Source organism: Pongo pygmaeus, chromosome 5 (genome assembly GCF_028885625.2).
Source record: "Pongo pygmaeus isolate AG05252 chromosome 5, NHGRI_mPonPyg2-v2.0_pri, whole genome shotgun sequence".
Classification (NCBI taxonomy): Eukaryota; Metazoa; Chordata; class Mammalia; order Primates; family Hominidae; genus Pongo; species Pongo pygmaeus.
In genome coordinates, this window is record NC_072378.2 from 36,914,754 (window position 1) to 36,935,605 (window position 20,852).

At 41.5% G+C, this 20,852-nt stretch overlaps 1 protein-coding gene across 3 annotated transcripts in view; it reads right to left on the reverse strand.

The window, feature by feature from the left end:
- STK38 (serine/threonine kinase 38) overlaps positions 1–20,852 on the reverse strand; it is a 53,766-nt gene that overhangs the window by 31,717 nt on the left and 1,197 nt on the right. For 2 of the 3 annotated variants that reach the window (XM_054490432.2, XM_063666168.1), the window contains exons 2-3: positions 14,611–14,743; positions 155–206 (exon numbers count right to left, since the gene is read on the reverse strand). In XM_054490432.2, coding sequence (XP_054346407.1) covers positions 155–206; positions 14,611–14,741 — 183 coding nt within the window. In that variant the 5' untranslated portion in view covers positions 14,742–14,743. Of the gene's footprint in view, positions 1–154; positions 207–14,610; positions 14,747–20,852 lie in introns of all 3 variants that reach the window. The other variant, XM_054490433.2, reaches the window with a different exon arrangement.

Consider the following 20,852-nt stretch of genomic DNA (forward strand, 5'->3'; position numbering starts at 1 on the left):
CTGCATTAACACCCAAATCCGGAAGCACACTACCCCTCAAGTTCCTCTGTTACTGAGCCAAAACCCTTCTCATGTGTACCAAGGCTAACAACTCGCTGGACAAGATACAACCTGCCATGCTGGGTTTTAAGAAGACATTGCGAATATTAATTACCTCCTCATCTTTTAGGCCTTCTTCTTCCATCACCTTTTCTAACTTCTTTTGTCTAAAACAAAAAAAGACATATGAAATCACATCTGAATGATAACTTTCTGAAAATTCTGTAACTTAATACTGTAATAGATTTTTAAAAATGACACAAACAGGTAAATCTCAAAATGTCTCATTAAAACAAAAAAAATTAAGTTACTAAGACAAGTAAAAAGATTTCCATCCTTTGTTAGGCCTACTTTTTTTTGGCGGGGGGAGGGGGGCAGGTTGCGAGGAGAGGAGACAAAGTTTTGTTCCGTCACCCGGGCTAGAATGCAGTGGGGCTAGAATGCAGTGGCGCAATCTCAGCTCACTGAAATCTCCACCTCACAGGCTCAAGCAATCCCACCTCAGCCTCCCAAGTAGCTAGGACTACAGGCGCGTGCCACCATACCTGGCTAATTTTTAAATTTTTTGTAGAAATGAGGTCTCGCTATATTGCCCAGGCTGGTCTCAAACTCCAGCCTGACCTTCCAAAGTGTTGCGATTACAGGTGTGAGCCACCATGCCCCGCCCTTAGGTCTACATTTTTTAAAAGACTGTCTAAGATGTTAATGCAACAAAGACTCTTGTTTCAAAAAAATGTCCTCTCTTGGTTTTGGGTGGGTTTTTTTTATTTTTTTTTTTCAGTTATTTCCTCCTTACCAAACCACAAAACAGCTGGTATTTGATAAACTCTTATATCATGCTGTTTCTTTCCCTCTCTCTGACTGAAGTCTACTTCCTTTATTTCTGCATCTTCCTCCTCCTCCCTGCCATGAGCAAAGGGTAACAAACAACAAAGTTAAAAGCAGAATTTGGAAATTTAAGGGGAAAAAGTGATCAAAAAGGTGACTGGCACCACTATCAAAACTCCATACATCAGGCTGGGTGTGGTGGCTCACGCCTGTGATCCCAGCACTTTGGGAGGTGAGGCAGACGGGTCACTTGAGGTCAGGAGTCCAAGACCAGCCTGGCCGACATGGTGAAACCCCATCTCTACTAAAAATATAAAAATTAGGCCAGGTGCAGTGGCTCACGCCTGTAACCCCAACACTTTGGGAGGCCGAGGCAGGTGGATCACTTGATGTCAGGAGTTCAAGACCAGACTGGCCAACATGGTGAAACCCGGTCTGTACTAAAAATGCAAAAATTAGCCAGGCATGGTGGCATGCCCCTGTAATCTCAGCTACTTGGGAGGCTGAGACAGGAGAATCACTTGAACCCGGGAAGTGGAGGCTGCAGTGAGCAGAGATCACACCACTGCACTCCAGCCTGGGTGACAGAGTGAGACCCTGTCTCAAAAAAAACCAAAAAGGCCGGGCGTGGTGGCTCACGCCTGTAATCCCAGCACTTTGGGAGGCTGAGGAGGGTGGATCATAAATAAGGTCAGGAGTTTGAGACCAGCCTGGCCAACATGGTAAAACCCCGTCTCTACTAAAAATACAAAAATCAGCTAGGCGTGGTGGCGAGTGCCTGTAGTCCCAGCTACTTGGGAGGCTGAAGCAGAAGAATTGCCTGAATCCGGGAGGCAGAGGTTGCAGTGAGTCAAGATCACACCACTGCATGCCAGCCTGGGTGACAGAGCAAGACTCCATCTCAAAAATATATATATATTTTTTATATGTATATACACATGTATACATATGTATATGCGTATATATACACACACGTATATATACACATATGTATACATATCTATATACATATATATACACACACATATATATACACACATATGTAATATATGTATATATATTAGTATACACACACACACGTATGTATATAAAAATTTCCCAGGCATAGTGACAGATGCCTGTAATTCCAGTTACTTGGGAGGGGCTGAGGCACAAGAATCACTTGAACCTGGGAGGCAGAGGTTGCAGTGAGGTGAGAGCACACCACTGCACTCCAGCTCAGATGTCGGAGTGAGACTCTGTCTCAAAGAAAAAAAAAAACCTTCAGACATCAAACTTTTGGAATACTGAACTTTAGAAAGTACATGCAGTAATGTTTTTGATCTATAGTCTCATAAAACTAAAAGAAGCAAGTAAAACTTCCTTACAACCAATTCCACAGAACCTTCATTTATTCAGCACAATAAACGAAAGCACATGGGCTAGAATCTCTCCTCCACCACTCATCAGCATTCCAGATAAACAGGCAATACGTACAAACAGAGCAAAGAAGGATAAGACTGTACAGTATGCTGGCCGGGTGCGGTGGCTCACGCCTGTAATCCCAGCACTTTGGGAGGCTGAGGCAGGCAGATCACGAGGTCAGGAGATCGAGACCATCCTGGCTAACACGGAGAAACCCCATCTCTACTAAAAATACAAAAAAAAAAAAAAAAAAAAAAAAATTAGCTGTGCGTAGTGGCGGGTGCCTGTAGTCCCAGCTACTCGGGAGGCTGAGGCAGGAGAATGTTGTGAACCCAGGAGGCGGAGTTTGCAGTGAGCCGAGATTGCGCCACTGCACTCTAGCCTGGGCAAAAGAGCGAGAATCCGTCTCAAAAAAAAAAAAAAAAAAAGAGTGTATAGTATGCTGCAGAAATAGCATGTAGTCCATTGTGGCTGACGCACACAGCACTTCAAATGCCACACCAAGAAGGCTGGATCTCATTCTGTAGACAACTGAGTGCTAAAAGAGGCTTGTGTGCAAAGGAGTGATGTGATAAGATTTCTATTTTAGAATGGTAACCAGCAGTAATGAGGATCTGATGGACTGGCAGGGAAAGCAACTGAGAAAGATCAGAGGCTAGTTGAGAGTTATTGTAATGATTCAGATGTACAGTAAAGATCTGGAACTAGGGCAGGAAAACTAGAATGAAGTGAATAGAGCTATTGCAAATATGACCAACTGGCAATAGGAGTCAAGAGAAAAGCCTTAGAATTTCCTGTCTAGAGGGATATGATGCCACTAATCAAGACAGGAAACACAGAGAGAGGAACACAAACAGTTCTCCCAGTTCCCAGAATATTTTGGGATACATGTACATCTATGTGTGCACATGTATTGGAGAGGAAAGGCTGTACTCTTAGTAGTTTCAGGAGTGTAAATTAATTCCATTTCAAGTGGTTAGGTAGTTGAAGCAGAGAATAATAAGAAAAGTCAAAGAATAACATGCTAGGCAAAAGCTCTAAGAACACAGCTGTGGTCAGCTCTTTTTGTGCCTTGAGTACTAAACACCATCATACGTCCTGACTATATGTTTTTGAATGACTACATCAGAATGGGCTACAAGTCCAATGCACTATCCACTGTGTCACAAAACTGGCTCCTTCTGATTATATTTTAAATCTAAATACAAACTAAGAGGTTTTCCACAGCTTTACTGAAGTGTAATTAAATTGGTTGCAGAATACCTGCCTGAGAGTGAAGTTAACTCCTTGAACACAGATTATTTCATTAGAGAAAGTACCCAGAAAAAAAAAGCCTATCCATGATAACGATTAGGACCAGGTCCACAAAGACCTTGAGGACACCAAAAACAGCAAGGACAGCCTGAAATGAGACTTAAAAATGACATCCTCTGTGAGACGATATCAAAGGAATTACTGTTAACTTGGTTAGATTCATGGTGGCATTTGCATTATGCGAGAAAATGGCCATATTTTTGGAAATGCATACTTGAGAGTATGTAGGATTAAAATGACAGATGTTTGGAATTTACCTTAAAACACAATAGCAAGAAAAAACAAAATGGAATAGATGAAGAAAATGTACCAAAGCCCTAAAATTATTAAATGTGAGGGATGAATATATTGAAATGGGGTCACTCTATTATTCCAGCTATGTTTAAAATCGTTCATAATGAAAAAGAATAGCAGGACTCTCCACACAGGCATGTTCTCTGGTAGCAGTGCCAGGTTAACTAACACTCCAGCCTTTGGTGGAGCCACTCTTCCTTTCAATTCCAATGTTCAAAACCAGAACCCTGGTAGAGAGACCAAGCCACTTTCACACTTAGAGGCCATATCCAGCCTCACCCCAGTGATGGCTTCCATGTGTTCCATTTAGTTGCTTGTGTGTTCATTTCCTATATGAGAGAGTGGTAAGTCCTTCTGAAGGCAGGGACTATATCTGAATTCCCTATGTCCACTAAGAATAGTGCTTTGTACACAGCTACTTTCTAAATGTATGCTGCTAAATTTTAAAAAGTCAGAATGTATAGCAATGTGCAGACACATTCATGACTACTACTTACAATTAGCCCCCTTTTCTAATCTAATTTAGGGTCCCCTCTTGGCATAGCCTGATTTGGAGGTAGCAGGGATGAGAGAATAGGGCTATTCCACCCTAATTGAAAACAGATAGTATTTTGGTGAGACACTGAAAACCAGGAAAAACAGTGTATTTAACAGAAATAGGGCCAAGCATGGTGGCTCACACCTGTAATCCCAGCACTATGGGAGGTTGAGGCTGGCACACTGCCTGAGGCCAGGAGTTGGAGACCAGCCTGGCCAACATGGTGAAACCCCATCTCTACTAAAAATACAAAAATTAGCCGGGCGCGGTGGCATGTGCCTGTAATCCCAGCTACTCAGGAGGCTGAGGCAGGAAAATCTCTGGAACCTAGGAGGCAGAGGTTGCAGTGAGCTGAGATCGTGTCACTGCACTCCAGCCTGGGTGACAGAGCGAGATTCTGTCAGAAAGAAAAGAGAAGAGAAGAGGGGCGACAGAGCGAGATTCTGTCAGGAAGAGAAGAGGGGAGGGGAGGGGGAGGGGAAAGGGCTGTGATTATATCTCCATGATTAAAATTCAGAAAATGTCTAATAAATACTTTTTTTTTTTTTTTGAGACAAGAATCTTACTCTGTCACCCAGGCTGAAGTGCAGTGGTACTATCTCAGCTCACTGCAACCTCTGCCTCCCGCATACAAGTGATTCTCCTGCCTCAGCCTCCCGAATAGCTGGGATTACAGGTGCCCACCACCCCGCCCAGCTAATTTTTGTATTTTTAGTAGAGATGGGGTTTCACCATGTTGGCCAGTCTGGTATCGAACTCCTGACCTCAAGTGGTCCACCCACCTTGGCCTCTCAAAAAGTACAGGGATTACAGGCGTGAGCCACCACATCCGGTCTTTTACCTTTTTTTCTTTTCTTTTTTTTTTTTTTTTTTTTTTTTTTTGGAGACAAGAGTCTAGCTCTGTCACCCAGGCTGGAGAGCAGGGCACGATCTCGGCTCACTGCAACCTCTGCTTCCTGGGTTCAGGTGATTCTTGTGCCTCAACCTCTCGAGTAGCTGGGATTACCGGCATATGCCACCATGTGTGGCTAATTTTTGTACTTTTAGTAGACACAGGGTTTCATCATGTTGCACAGGCTGGTCTTGAGCCCCTGACCTCAAGTGATCCACCCACCTCAGCCTCCCAAAGTGCTGGGATTACAGGTGTGAGCTCCTGTACCCAGCCAGAAATACCCTAAAATTAACACTACATAGATTCTTTAAAATCTCAACAAATTACTTCAATTCTACACTCTGGTTTGACTGATATCTGGTCAGTGAAGAACATCAGGAGGTCTGGACTTACTCATTCTTGAGGCTTAAATAAAACTGACACTGGATCACTAATAATAATCACATATCTCTACTTAGTATTAGATAAGACCAAATGAGGAATTTCTCCAGTTATGAAAACATAGATGAGAAAATCTAAGAGGAGCTGCAGAACATAGAAATTCTCAGTAAAATGTATGAAAGACTTTGTTTGATTTGGGAAGAAAAAAGCTTACCATTATTATCTATTAAATTAGGTGTTTATGGTTTTAAAAGGAAATGCCGGTTTCTTCAGATGTAATTTCAAACTGCTATGAATTATCTAAAACATTGTTTTTTAATGAATAAGTAGACAACTGTCAATACCTACTAGGTACCTAGGATCACATACAGAGAGAATACAAAGAGAGCTGCTGCTCCTAGAGAAGGTCACAACCAAGGCTGCCATTGAAGGCAAAACACAGACTGAAGGAATAGAGCAGGTGCACTTGCCCTATTGAGTGCTTATGATCTAACAGTGGTATTAACAGGAGACCATCAGGTGGCATTCTGCAGCACTGTGTGATGGACACTAGATTCAGGGGGTTTAATTATTTTTAAACCAATCTGTAGAAGCTGCTATATTGTTTCTATGAAACTGCTCAAAGTTATCATATTTTATGTTTATACAGGAAACAATTCCCAAATGAATTTTATTCTTTCCTCTATCTCTGGGCTTTGGACACATATCCCCTTGCAGTAAGTCCTTTGTTTCAACTATAAACTAGTGTTCTCTATGATGGAACAGGGCAAGAGTTGCATAGCAATGCTAGGAATAACAGATATTTTAAAGGTACCTAGACAAGACACAAAATAAAAAAAAAATGAAAATTTGTATTACAACTTGGTCTCAAAATGTACTAGCCCAATACTTATTATTTCAAACCTCCATCATATATTATCTCTTCATTATCAATTGTCTCATATCATCAAAACTGTTTATTTATCAAGGTCCTGCAATGTGTCCCTCCAGAACATTAAAAAGGTTGCAAACTCAGGCCAGGCAATCGTGGCTCATGCCTGTAATCCCAGCACTCTGGGAGGCTAAGGATGGCTTGAGCCCAGGAGTTTTGAGGCGGCAGTAAGCCATGATTACACCACTGCACTCCAGCCTGGGTGACACAGTGAGACCTTGTCTGCAAAAAAAAACAAAAAACAAAACAAACAAACAAAAACCTTGTTTCTCACACTCCAACTTAGTTTACTTCTGAGGTAACTCTTGTCAATCACTTTTTAAAAATTTTTCTAGGAACAATAAAGCCTGAAAGTCTTATTGAGCTGTATCAGTAAATCCAAAACCTACTAGCAGCTCATACAAAAAAGAGGGTACTAGCCGGGTGTGATGGCTCAAACCTGTAATCCCAGCACTTTGGGAGGCCAAGGCAGGTGGATCACTTGAGGTCAGGAACTCAAGACCAGCCTGGCCAACGTGGTGAAACCCCATCTATACTAAAAATACAAAAATTAGGCCAAGCACAGTGGCTCACAAACTCTGGGAAGCTGAGGCAGGCAGATCACCTCAGGTCAGGAATTCAAGACCAGATTGGCCAACATGGTGAAACCCCGCTTCTACTAAAAATACAAAAATTAGCCAGGCATGGTAGTCCATGTCTGCAATCTCAACTACATGGGAGGCTGAGGCAGGAGAATCACTTGAACCCGGGAGGCAGCGACTGCAGTGAGCCGAGATTATGCCATTGCACTCTAGCTTGGGCAAAAGAGCAAAACTCCGTCTCAAAAACAAAATGAAAATACAAAAATTAGCCCGACGTGGTGGCATGCTCCTGTAATCCCAGCTACTCAGGAGGCTGAGGCAGGAGAATTGCTTGAACCCAGGAGGTTGCAGTGAGCCAAGATGGTGCCACTGCCCTCCAGCCCGTGCAACAGAGTGAGACTCCATCTCAAAAAAAAAAAAAAAAAAAAAAGAGGGTACGCAACAAAAAAAGATCTACAAGGATATATTAATTCTGAAAGGCTCAAAGTACTAGTGCATTGTTGTTTTTCTTAAAGAGATAGTGTCTTGTTCAGTTGCCCGAGCTGGAGTGCAGTGGCACAATCATAGCTCACTGCAGCCTCAAACTCCTGAGCTCAAGAGATCCTCCCACCTCAGCCTTCTGAGTAGTTAGAACTACAGGTGCACACCACCACACGTGGCATACTGTTCTTTAATGAAAAATAATGGCAATTTGATAAACAACCAAAAACAAACATTCTAACCCTCTTAAATATCTAACATTCTCTTCTCACTGTCTTTTGATTAATTTGGTCTTTCAAAAAAAGCAAAACCACCAATGCTGCATTTTTAAAATTTTGTTTATTTTTATATAACCCTCTCTGCTTCTGGAACCACTGAAACTTTTAGAAGGCTTTTCTATCTTAAGAATCCAAAGAATGCAAAGCACTGCTGTCTGCTCATTTTGTGGCACAATCTTAGTGTTAATCACAATGTATCATTTGTTAATAATGTAAACAAAACCATACATCATCCTGTTCCTTCAGAATGTGATACATACCAATAATAAACCATAGCTAGGGCAGAACCAGTATGATAAAACCCAGAGGACTACTACTAAACAAGTGGCTAAATCAAAACTCATAACCATTTGCTTTATAATTACAACCCCAGTAGCAATGATTTCAAGAAGTGACTGTATTTGGAATAACTGTCTCTACAAGTTTCACCTGCCTAAAGATATTCTGAACAGATTTACATTTGAATTCCCCATGATCCTAACACGGGACACTGTGCAGACACTTGTTTACTTCAGTGAACAGCAGCTAGCCACCACCAAGCATAAAACAGCTGACTATTCCACACACAGAACTGCATATTTAAGGTCAAATTATATATCCCATGTAAATTATCACTTACACCCTCATGAAGAACAGGATTGCAAAGATCCTTATCAAAATATTAGCATATCACCCAGCAACATAAATGAGATGATAATACAATGTCATCAAGAGGGTTTTACCCCTGAAACGTAAAGTTAGTCTAACATTCAAAAATCAGTCCATGTAACTCACCGTATTAAAAGAATAAAGGAGAAAAGCAATATGACCGTTATGAAGATGCTGAAAAAGCATTTGAAAAAAATTCAACACCCACACAAAAAAATCAAAACAAATGACAAAAATAAAAAATAATAATAAAAAGAAAAAATTCAACACCTACTCATGATAAAAATTCTTAGCTTCTCAGCCAAATTGGAACATAGGCTGAGCGCAGTGGCTCACACTTGTAATCCCAAAACTTTGTGAGGCTGAAGCAGGAGGACTGCCTGAGGCCAGGAGTTCAAGATAAGCCTAGTCAACATAGTGATAGCCTGTCTCTACAAAAAGGTAAAAAAAAAATAGCCAGGTGTGGTGGCACATACCTATAGTCCCAGCTACTCAGAAAGCTGAGGTGGGAAAATCACCCGAGCCCAGGAGGTCAAGGCTGCAGTGAGCCATGATTGTGCCACCTCACTCCAACCTAGGTTAAAGAAAGACCCTGTCTCTAAAAAAACAATAAAAAAAATTTTTAACCCAAATTAGAACATAAGGAAACTGCCTCAACCTATAAAGGGCATCTTTAGTAAAACAGTGAGCACGTTAGCTCTTAAATCAAGAAGAAAACAAAGATATCCACTCCCACTACTTCTATTCAACATTTTACTGGAATTCCCAGCTAGTGCACTAAGGCAAGGGGAAAAAAAAAAAAAAAAAGTGAATAGATTGAAAAGGAAGTAAAACTGTCTCTACCTGAATATCACAAGATTGTTTACACAGAAAATCCTAAATATGCAAATTAAAAAAAATCTAGACTAATTAGAAAGTTACAGAATACAAGATCCATATACAAAATTCAGTTATATGTCTATATACTAGCAGCAAACAACTGGACAGTGAAATTCTAAATAGCATCCAGAAAACCCCCAAATATTAGAAATAGATTAACAAGACATGTAAGATGCACACACTGAAAATTACGAAAACACTGTTGAGAAAAACTAAAGAAGACCTTAAAAATGGAGACATGGGCCAGGTACAGTAGCTCATGCCTGTAATCCCGGCACTTTGGGAGGCCAAGGCGGGTGGATCACCTGAGGTCAGGAGTTCGAGACCAGCCTGCCCAACATGGCGAAATCCCGTCTCTATTAAAAATACAAAAAATTAGCCAGGGTGGTGGCAGGTGCCTGTAGCCCCAGCTACTTAGGAGGCTGGAGCAGGAGAATTGCTTGAACATGGGAGGCGGAGGTTGTAGTGACCCGAGATCACACCATTGCACTCCAGCCTGGGCAGCAATAGCAAAACTCCGTCTCAAACAAACAAACAAGCAAGCAAACAAACAACAAGAAAAACAGAGATCTGCAATGTCCATGTAACAGAAGACTCAATATTGTTAAGATGTCGATTCTCCACAAACTGATCTACAGAGTCAATATAATTCCAATAGTAATTCCAGGCCGGGTACAGTGGCTCATACCTGTAATCCCAAAACTTTGGGAGGCCAAGGCGGGTGGATCATGAAGTCAGGAGATTGAGACCATCCTGGCCAACGTGGTGAAACCCCATCTCTACTAAAAATACAATTAGCTGGGTGTGGTGGCGCGTGCCTGTAGTCCCAGCTGTTAGGGAGGCTGAGACAGGAGAATAGCTTGAACCCAGGAGGCAGAGGTTGCAGAGAGCCGAGATCACGCCACTGCACCCCAGCCTGGCGGCAGAGCAAGACTCTGTCTCAAAAAAAAAAAAAAGGCAACATAATTCCATTGGGCTTTTCTATAGAAATTAATAACTTGACTCTAAAATTTATAATAAAATGCAAAGAACACAGAATACTCAAAGCAATCTTAAAATAAAATGACCAAAGCTAGAGGACTTACACATTACCTGACTTCAAAACTTACTACAAAGCTACAGTAATCAAAACAGGGTGAGACTGGCTAAGGACAGACAAGGAGATCAATGGGACAGAAAAAGAAAGCCCAGAAATGAATTCACACCTATATGTCACTTGATTTTCAAGAAAAGTGCCAAAGCAGTCTCATGGGGGAAGATCTTTTCCACAAATGTTGCTAAAATAACTGATATCCAAAAGGATAAAAATCAATCTGAACTCCCCACCTCATATCATACACATCTATTAATTCAATATGGATCACAGAACTAAATGTAAAAACTAAATCTAAAGAACTTCCAAAATGGAACATAGGAGAAAATCCTTATGACTTGGGGATAAATAAAGGTTTCTGGCCAGGCACAGTAGCTAACGTAAGTCCAGCACTTTGGGAGGCTGAGGTGGGAGGACTGCTTGAGGACAGGAGTTCAAGACCAGCCTGGTCAACATAACAAGAACTTGACTCTAAAAAAAAAAATTGTTTTTTTAATTTTAATTTTAATTTTATTTTTTTTGAGACTGAGTTTCGCTCTTGTTGCCCAGGCTGGAGTGTAGTGGCGTGATCTCGGCTCACCGCAACCTCCGCCTCCCGGGTTCAAGCGATTCTCCTGCCTCAACCTCCCGAGCAGCTGAGATTACAGGCATGCGCCACCACCATGCCCAGCTAATTCTGTATTTTTAGTAGAGACGGTGTTTCTCCATGTTGGTCGGGCTGGTCTTGAACTCCTGACCTCAGGTGATCCGCCCACCTCGGCCTCCCAAAGTGCTGGGATTACAGGTGTGAGCCACCGCACCTGGCCCAAATTAGTTAATTTTTTTAAAAAGAAGAAAGGTTTTTTAGAAAGGTCACGGAATACAATAACCATTTTTTTAAAATGCCAAATTTTATTTCATCAATATTTAAAACCTCTGCTTGCCTAAAGATTTTGTCAACAAGATGAGCAGGAAAGCCACAGATTGGGAGATATTACTTACGAAACATACACATGACAAAGGTCTGATATGTAGGACAAACAAAGAACTCCTGCAACTCAATAATAAAGATAACTCAATTTTTTTAAATGCTCGAAAAATCTGAACAAACATTTCACAAAGGAAGATGCACAAATGGCCAAAAAGCACATAAAAATGTTCAACGTCATTAGTCATCAGGGAAATGCAAAATAAAAATCACAGTGAGATATCACTAAATATCCACCAAAGTAACTAAAACACTGACAACGCAAATGTTAGCAAAAATGTAACTGGAACTCTCATATATTAATAATATTTTGGAAAAAGGTCTAGCAGTTTCTTATAAAACTAAACATATAGCTATGCACATGATTCAGCAATTCCACTGAATCTCTCTAGATGTTTATCTGAGAACTGAAAACAAATATTCACAAGATTGGTACAAAAATGTTCATAGAAGTTTATTCAAAATAGCCAAAAACTGAAGAGAACCCAGGTGTTTATCAATAAGAGAATGGATAAACAAACTAAGATACAGTCAGAAGACAGAATAGTACCAACAATAAAAAGGAACAAATTATTGATGCATATAGCAACACAGAAGAACCTCAAAAACATGCTGGCCAAGTGTGGTGGCTCACACCTGTAATCCCAGCACTTTGGAGGCTAAGGTGGGAGGATCACTTGAACCCTGGAGTTCGAGACCAGCCTGGACAACAAAGACCCTGTCTCTACAGAAAATTTTAAAAATTAGCCAAGCATGGTGGCATGCACCTGTAGTCCCAGCTACTTGAGGCTGAGGCAGGAGGATCGCTTGAGCCTGGGAGGTCAAGGCTGCAGTAAGCTATGATCGTGCCACTGCACACCAGCCTGGGCAACAAACCAACACCCCATCTCAACAGAAAAAAAAATATGCTGAATGAAAGATGCCTTGCTCAAATGAGTACATACTACATGTTTCCATTTATGTGTTCCACTTGTATGAAATAGGCAAAACTATGATAGAAACAAAATCACGGCCGGGCGCGGTGGCTCACGCCTGTAATCCCAGCCGAAGCAGGTGGATCACGAGGTCAGGAGATCGAGACCATCCTGGCTAACACGGTGAAACCCCGTCTCTACTAAAAATACAAAAACAAAATCAGCCGGGCGTGATGGCAGGCGCCTGTAGTCCCAGCTACTCGGGAGGCTAAGGTGGGAGAATGGCCTGAACCCAGGAGGCGGAGCTTACAGTGAGCCGAGATCACGCCACTGCACTCCAGCCTGTGCAACAGAGTGAGACTCCATCTCAAAAAAAAGAAAAAAAGAAAAAAAAAATCACAACAGTGGTTGTCTTTGTCTAAGGCTGAAGAACCAAGAGGCATGAAAACTTTTTCTGGGAGAGGTAATGTTCTCTGTTTTGATAAAGGTTTAAGTTATACAAGTGTACGCATTTGTCAAAACTCATAAAATGGTACTCTTCAACTTGTGCAGTCCATTGTATATAAATTTTACACCCTTCCCCAAAAAGTATAAATACTGAACTCTAGTTAATGTTTATAAGCAGAAATATTCAGAAGTATACTGATGTCTACAACATACCTTGAAGTGAGGCAAAAAATTAAGATGGATTGGCCGGGCACAGTGGCTCACGCCTATAACCCCAGCACTTTGGGAGGCCAAGAGGTCAAGAGATCAAGACCATCCTGGCCAACACGGTGAAACCCTGTCTCTACTAAAAATACAAAAATTAGCTAGGCGTGGTGGCGCATGCCTGTAATCCCAGCTACTTGGGAGGCTGAGGCAGGAGAAGCACTTGAACCCAGGAGGCAGATGTTGCAGTGAGCCGAGACCACGCCATTACACTCCAGCCTGGGTGACAGAACGAGACTCTGTCTCAAAAAAAAAAAAAAAAAAAAAAAAAAAGGAAATTAAGATGGATTAATGACAGATACAAGAATGGATAGATGGATATGTAGTTAAACAAATACAATAAATAACCATTATAGACTCTAGATGATATATATGTATATATTCACTGTTTATTACAAGTTTTCTGTACTTCTGAATACTTTCATAGTAAAATATTGGGAAAAAAATTTTTTTAATTATGAGTTACAGCCAAGCACAGTGGCTCATGCCTGTAATCCCAGCACTATGGGAGGCTGAGGCAGATGGAATGCCTGAGGTCAGGAGTTCAAGACCAGCCTGGCCAACATGGTGAAACCCCATCTCTGCTAAAAATACAAAAATTAGCCAGGCATGGTGGCTCACACCTGTAGTCCCAGCTACTCAGGAGGCTGAGGCACGAGAATCGCTTGAACCCAGGAGGCAGAGGTTGCAGTGAGCTAAGATCATGCCACTGCACTCCAGCCCAGGCAACAGAGTGAGATTCGATCTCAAAAAAAATAAATAAATAAATAAATTATGAGTTACTAAGTGGACAGTATACACCAGATCAGTAATAACAATAGCTGATACTACCACCATTAACTAAGTGACTACTATGTGTGAAACACTATGGTACATACTCACATATGTTATATCTAATCCCCAACACAATCCTGCAAGGCAAGTAGTATTATCCCCATTTGTCTGATGAGGGAACCAATTCACAGAAAGACTAAGGAACTTATTAGAGATTCATACAGCTATTCAACGAAACTGACAGGACTCTAAACCCAAGTCTGACTCCAAAAGGGCTGCTATTCCATTATACCACTCTGCCTTAACAATTAACTCCTCGGATTGGGCCCAATTTTTTTTTTTTTTTTTTTTTTTTTTTTAAGATACAGAGTGTCAGTGTTGCTCAGGCTGGCCTCAAATTCCTGGGCTAAAGCAATCCTCCCAACTCAACCTCCCAAGTACCATTTTTTTTCTTAGATTTCAATAGAAGTTTGTGTTATTGACTTGTAGGCATAAGTGGGTTAATGGCAGGGACTTTGAAAATCCCTTTCACTGTCATTCCATTATGATAAGTCTATAATAAGGCTGCTACTATTCTTGTCTCCTTTCAGCATTATAAGTGTTTTACAATACGAGAAAGGAATGCCACAACCATGACACAATTTTTTCAAACAAAACTCTTTACCTCATTTCTCGTTCTTCATGTTGAGCGATAAGGTTGCTATAAAAATTCTCCAGTGTCACTTTGGTCATTGTCACCCTTTCCTTTGTGTGGTTACTCATGGATGAGCAAGGTGTTGAGCCTGTCATTGCCATGGCTGCTAGAAACAAAGAAAAGAAGAGGTGTTAGATTTGGAGTTAGAATCCACCCATTGTGCACTCTCCTACCCTATTGGTAGGAATGTAAATTGGTACAAGTTTTCTGGAGGACAAACAGGTAATATGTAACAAAAGCCAGACAAAGAGAATACTTAGTGAAAATAAATATAAATTACTGTCCTATGACCCAGAAATCCCACCCCTAGGTATAAAGACTAGAGAAACCATCACACAGGCTTCTAAAGAGACATACACAGGATGTTCAGCACAGAGAGGATGTTCATCATGCCTTAATTTGTGTTATGGGAAGTTGGAGGCACTTAAGTAAGAAAACAAAGAGCTGTGGCTGCATAGGAAATACCATGCAACAACCAGAAAACCAGAAGCAACTCTACCTGTACCTGTAAGTCACACAAATATATCTCTTTTTTTTTTCTTTTTGAGATGGAGTTTTGCTCTTGTTGCCCAGGGTGGAGTGCGACAGGATGATCTTGGCTCACCGCAACCTCCGCCTTCCAGGTTCAAGCGATTCTCCTGCCTCAGTTTCCCGAGTAGCTGGGATTACAGGCATGTGCCACCACGCCCGGCTAATTTTGTATTCTTAGTAGAGACGGGGCCACCTCGGCCTCCCAAAGTGCTGGGATTACAACTACGAGCCACCGCGCCCGGCCCACACAAATATATATATATTTATTTATTTATTTGTTTGTCTGTTTGTTTGTTTTTGAGGAGTCTTGCTCTGTCGCCCAGGCTGGAGTGCAGTGGCGCGACCTCTGCTCACTGCAACCTACTCCTCCCAGGTTCAGGCCATTCTCCTGCCTCAGCCTCCCGAGCAGCTGGGACTACAGGCGCTCACGAATACACCCGGCTAATTTTTTGTATTTTTAGTAGAGACGGGATTTCACCATGTTAACCAGGATGGTCTCAAACTCCTGACCTCATGATCCGCCCACCTCAGCCTCCCAAAGTGCTGGGATAACAGGCATGAGCCACCGTGCCCGGCCCACAAATATATCTTTAAAACATATTAGTGCAAGTGCATATTGCATTTTTAAACAGAGAACAAGATCACAATACCATATAGGTAAATTAAGAATATATAGTAAACCACACGCCTGTAATCCCGGCTTCCTGGGAGGCCAAGACAGAGGTCTGCTTGAGTCCCCAAGTTTAAGACTAGCCTGGACAACATAGTGAGACCTAAAAAAAATATATACAGTACGCATATAGGACAATTCTTTGCCATCTAAAAATCTACCTTAAAGAAATCAAAGACCCATAAAAATTCATCACAAGGAGGTGCAATGCAGCACTGTAATCACAAAGGGAAATTAGGGATAACTTGAATATACACAATAGAACTAATTCAGTATGAAAAAGCCCTTCAATAAAATAATGTGCAGACAATTAAAATATGTCCAAATAGTTAATGTCAGAGGAAATGTTTCCACTCTAAGTCAACAGAACATATTACAAAGCAGAATGTATATCACGATCTCAATTTTATGTGTTTACTGCATATGCACATAATTATTAGAAATATGTCATCAAAATGTTATTAGTGGCTTACAGGTAGGTAGTGGGAATAGAAAATTTTATTCTTGCTTGTGCTTTTTCCATGTTTTTCTTTTGTTTTCTTTTTTTTTTTGAGATGGGGTCTCACTCTGTTGCCCAGGCTGGAGTACAATGATTCAATCTCAGCTCACTGGAACCTCCGCCTCCCAGGTTCAAGCGATTCTTGTGTCTCAGCCTCCCAAGTAGCTGACAGGCGCCAGCCACCGCGCCCAGCTAATTTTTTTTTGTATTTTCAGTAGAGACAGGGTTTCACCACACTGGTCAGGCTGGTCTCAAACTCTTGACCTCAAGTGATCCACCCAACTTGGCCTTCCAAAGTGCTGGGATTGCAGGCGTGAGCCACTGCACCCAGCCCATGTTTTTCTATATTTTCTTCCATAAGCATACACTGTTACCAATAACTTTTTAAGTTTATCCACAGTTAAAAGAAAAATCTATGATTAAAAATGGTAATCTACTGATACATACATGCTCTGACACAGCCTTAAGGTATCTGATAAATGTTTGCCGTTTATTTGAATTTACAAGTTAAAATATTTTAAGTCTTAAAATAAAGGGAACAATATGACAAAAAACCTGAATCACAATTCTAGTGGCAGAAGCAGCAATACCTTAAAAACAAGAGATCTTAATTTCCTCATTTTACACAAGAAAAAAACACCACCAATGGGTTTAGATAAGTTATAGAATATTTTTTTCCTGAATTTAAAATATTGTTTTCAACCAGGAGTGTGGCGCACACCAGTAGTCCCAGCTACTCTAGAGGCTGAGGCAGAATTGCTTGAACCGGGAGGCAGAGGTTGCAGTGAGCCGAGATAGCGCCACTGCACTCCAGACTGGGCTACACAGCGAGACTCAGTCTCAAAAATAAATAATAAAATAAAATCAGCTGAGCACGGTGGCTCACGCCTGTAATCCCAGCACTTTGGGAGGCCAAGGCAGGCGAATCACCTGAGGTCAGGAGTTGGGAAACTAGCTTGACCAACACAGTGAAACCCCATCTCTACTAAAAATACAAAAATTAGCTGGGCGTGGTGGCAGGCGCCTGTAATCCCAGCTACTCCGGAGGCTGAGGCAGGAGAATCGCTTGAACCTGGGAGGCAGAGGTTGCAGTGAGCCGAGATCACGCCACTGCACTCCACCTGGGCGAAAGAGCAAGACTCCGTCTCAAAAAAATAAATAAAATAAAATCTCGTTTTCCTCCAGATATTTCAGCTAACCTATATTATCACACTTGGCCAAATCGTTCACTAACACTGACTTGCTCCAGCATCAGCAATAGTGCTCAATTTTTTTTTTTTTTTTTTTTTTTTTGAGACGAAGTCTCACTCTGTCGCCCAGGCTGGAGTGCAGTGGCGCGATCTTGGCTCACTGCAAGCTCCGCCTCCCAGGTTCATGCCATTCTCCTGCCTCAGCCTCCCGAGTAGCTGGGACTACAGGCGCCCGCCACCAAGCCCGGCTAATTTTTTCTATTTTTTAGTAGAGACAGGGTTTCACCATGTTAGCCAGGCTGGTCTCTATCTCCTGACCTCATAATCCGCCCATCTCAGCCTCCCAAAGTGCTGGGATTACAGGCGTGAGCCGCCATGCCCGGCCAATAGTGCTCAATATTTTATTCTTACCATTCCTGCCTCTCACATGATCTACTTCTCTGTCTCTTCATCCCAATATAAAGCTGAGTAAAAATTAGAAGAGGCTGAACACTGTGGTTCATGCCTGTAATCCCATCAGTTTGGGAGGGTGAGGTAGAGAGATCATTTGAGCCCAGGAGTTCACAAGTCCAGGAGTTCAAGACCAGCCTGGGCAACATAGCAAGACCCTGTCTCTACTACCCCCCACAGCTGCAGCAAAAAAGAATCATGAGAGACGAACAGCCATTTTTCTTTTAGAGATGGAGTCTCGCTCTGTCGCCCAGGCTGGAGTGCAGTGGCACAATCTCGGCACACTGCAACCTCTGCCTCCTGGGTTCAAGCGATTCTCCTGCCTCAGCCTCCCAAGTAGTTGGGACTACAGGGACATGCCATCACCCCCAGCTAATTTTTAGTACAGACGGGGTTTTGCTATGTTGGCCAGGCTGGTCTTGAACTCCTAACCTCAGATGATCCGACTGCCTGGGCCTCCCAAAGTGCTGGGATTACAGGCATGAGCCACCGCACCCGGCCAAGGACCATTTTCAAAGATAGTGCATTTTAAGAAAAGTTTTATGGTTTTCCCCCTTAATATTTAGTAGCTTTTTAAATTGTTTTGTGGATTACACTAAGGCTTATAAAACACTTGTTCAAAAAAGCCTTAAAATTATTTAAAAAGCAATTATTTAAAAAGATACTCAGACAAAAATCACATAAATAATTCCTTCAGAGCAGAGATTCAAAACTAAGGCTCTACTTGAGAGTCAAACATTTTGATTCATCATGTGCCAAAAAGATCAGTAAAAACAAATTTAAGACACTGCATTAAGAGCTACCTTACTATAAAATATCACATTATTTTTTATGGGGAAGTTTCAACTAATACCAAAGCAAACTCAAATGTTTTAGAGTATCACTAAAGGAATTAAAAAAAAAAAACAAAAAAAAAAAACCTCTGTTTGGTTTGTGCAGCTTGGGTGTGGTTCCTTATTTGTCAGCCTGTACCCCCCTCCACCCACAATGAAAACCACATGCACTCTAAGTGTGTTTGGTGAAGAAATTTAAAAACCAGATCTAAAAACATGTCAAAAGCAAGTGAGAGTTTTGTACTTCCTTGTCTGAAAATTTCTGAAGAAACTGCATATATGTAGTTACATTTTAATAACTGAAATTACTTCAACATAAAAATGTAACAATTTCCCAGGGCACTGGTGCACCCCTGTAATCCCAGCACTTTGGGAGGGAGAGGTAGGAGATTGCTTGAAACCAGCCTGTGCAACACGGCAAAACCCCCGTCGCTAAAAAAAATACAAAAAATTGGCCAGGTGTGGTAGCGCACACCTGTAGTCCCAGCTCTCAGGAGGCTGAGGTGGGAGGATTGCTTGAGCTGGAGAGGCAGAGGTTTCAGTGAGTTCGGCTTGTGCCACTGCACACCAGCCTGGGACAGAGCAAGACCCTGTCTTAAAAACAACAACAACAACAAACAAAACACAACAATCTGCTAGTATTTAACCCTAAGGCAAACAGTGCCTTCCATATAACAGGCAGTTAACAAATGTAAGTTGAGCAAGTTAATGATTTTTAGTTGTCAACAAAGCTAAAGAATAAAGATGGCCGGACACGGTGGCTCATGCCTGCAATCCCAGCACTTTGGGAGGCCGAGGCAGGTGGATTACCTGAAGTCAGGAATTGGAGACTAGCTTGGCCAACATGGTGAAAGCCCGTCTGTACTAAAAATACAAAAAAAATTATCCAGGCGTGGTGGTGGGCACCTGTAATCCCAGCTACTTGGGAGGCTGAGGCAGGAGACTCGCTTGAACCCTGGAGGCACAGGTTGCAGTGAGCCAAGATCACACCACTGCACTCTAGCCTGGGTGACAGAGTGAGATTCCGTCTCAAAAAAAAAAGAATAAAGACTACATTTACACTGATGGATATATCAAAAATGTTTTGACTAATTTAAGTAGCTGGCTGGCATTACTACCTAAACTTTTAAAAAGATCAAAAGGACATTAAATGAACTCAAAGATGCTCACATATTAGACCAACAAATTCTTAAGCAGAGTGTTTTTCAACTTTTAGAGTTTCTAATATAAAGATTGCACTCTCTTTCCCTTTGACCTTTCTTTAAACCCTCCTCCACTTCCTCTATTGCAATATAAAAAATTTAGCCTAGTTCTAATATCCTCTAATCAAAAGATGTAATTAATATTGCCCTATAGCAATTCATAGGTTTACTGGGTCAACCAACTTTTCTTAAGACAGGACTATCCATCAGGTTTTCCACAATTCAAGCCTTCCTGCCCTGACTAGAAGCCATTGGAGGCCTTTGCCCTATTTGTTTCATTCTTCAACTCTGAAGAATTAGGAAATAATAGGTGGCTGAGGAATTCTTCAAAGTTTTAAAAAATTAAAAAAAGGAATTGATCCTCATAAAAGTCAGGTGTAAGGCCTGTAAACTCAAAAGGAAGTCAAATGAAAACCATTATGTGACTCAATCTATATGGTTATGCCTGGCTAACTGATTGACTTTACAATGGTACTCTGTGATCACAATAAATAACCCTCTCTCAACAATATGGACTTTATTTCTTTGCGACTGACAATCCATTATCTTTCACTTGGACGACTCAACATTGGAGCTAAGATTATTGCTTAAGTCGCACGTCTAATCTCTCCCACTGAACTGTAAATCCTACTGAACTGTAATCTCTACCTACACTAGAAAGCAAGCACCATGTCTTATACTTGTTTTAATATTCTTCCCGCATTTCATGCACAGTGCTATGCACTTAGCACCTTAAGAAAGATTAACTAGGAAATATACTCATTTTTGATGTTCATTCCTAGGAGTTTATGTGTGATGGGGGATAGGGCTGGGACATGAAATTGTTTGCCATAACGT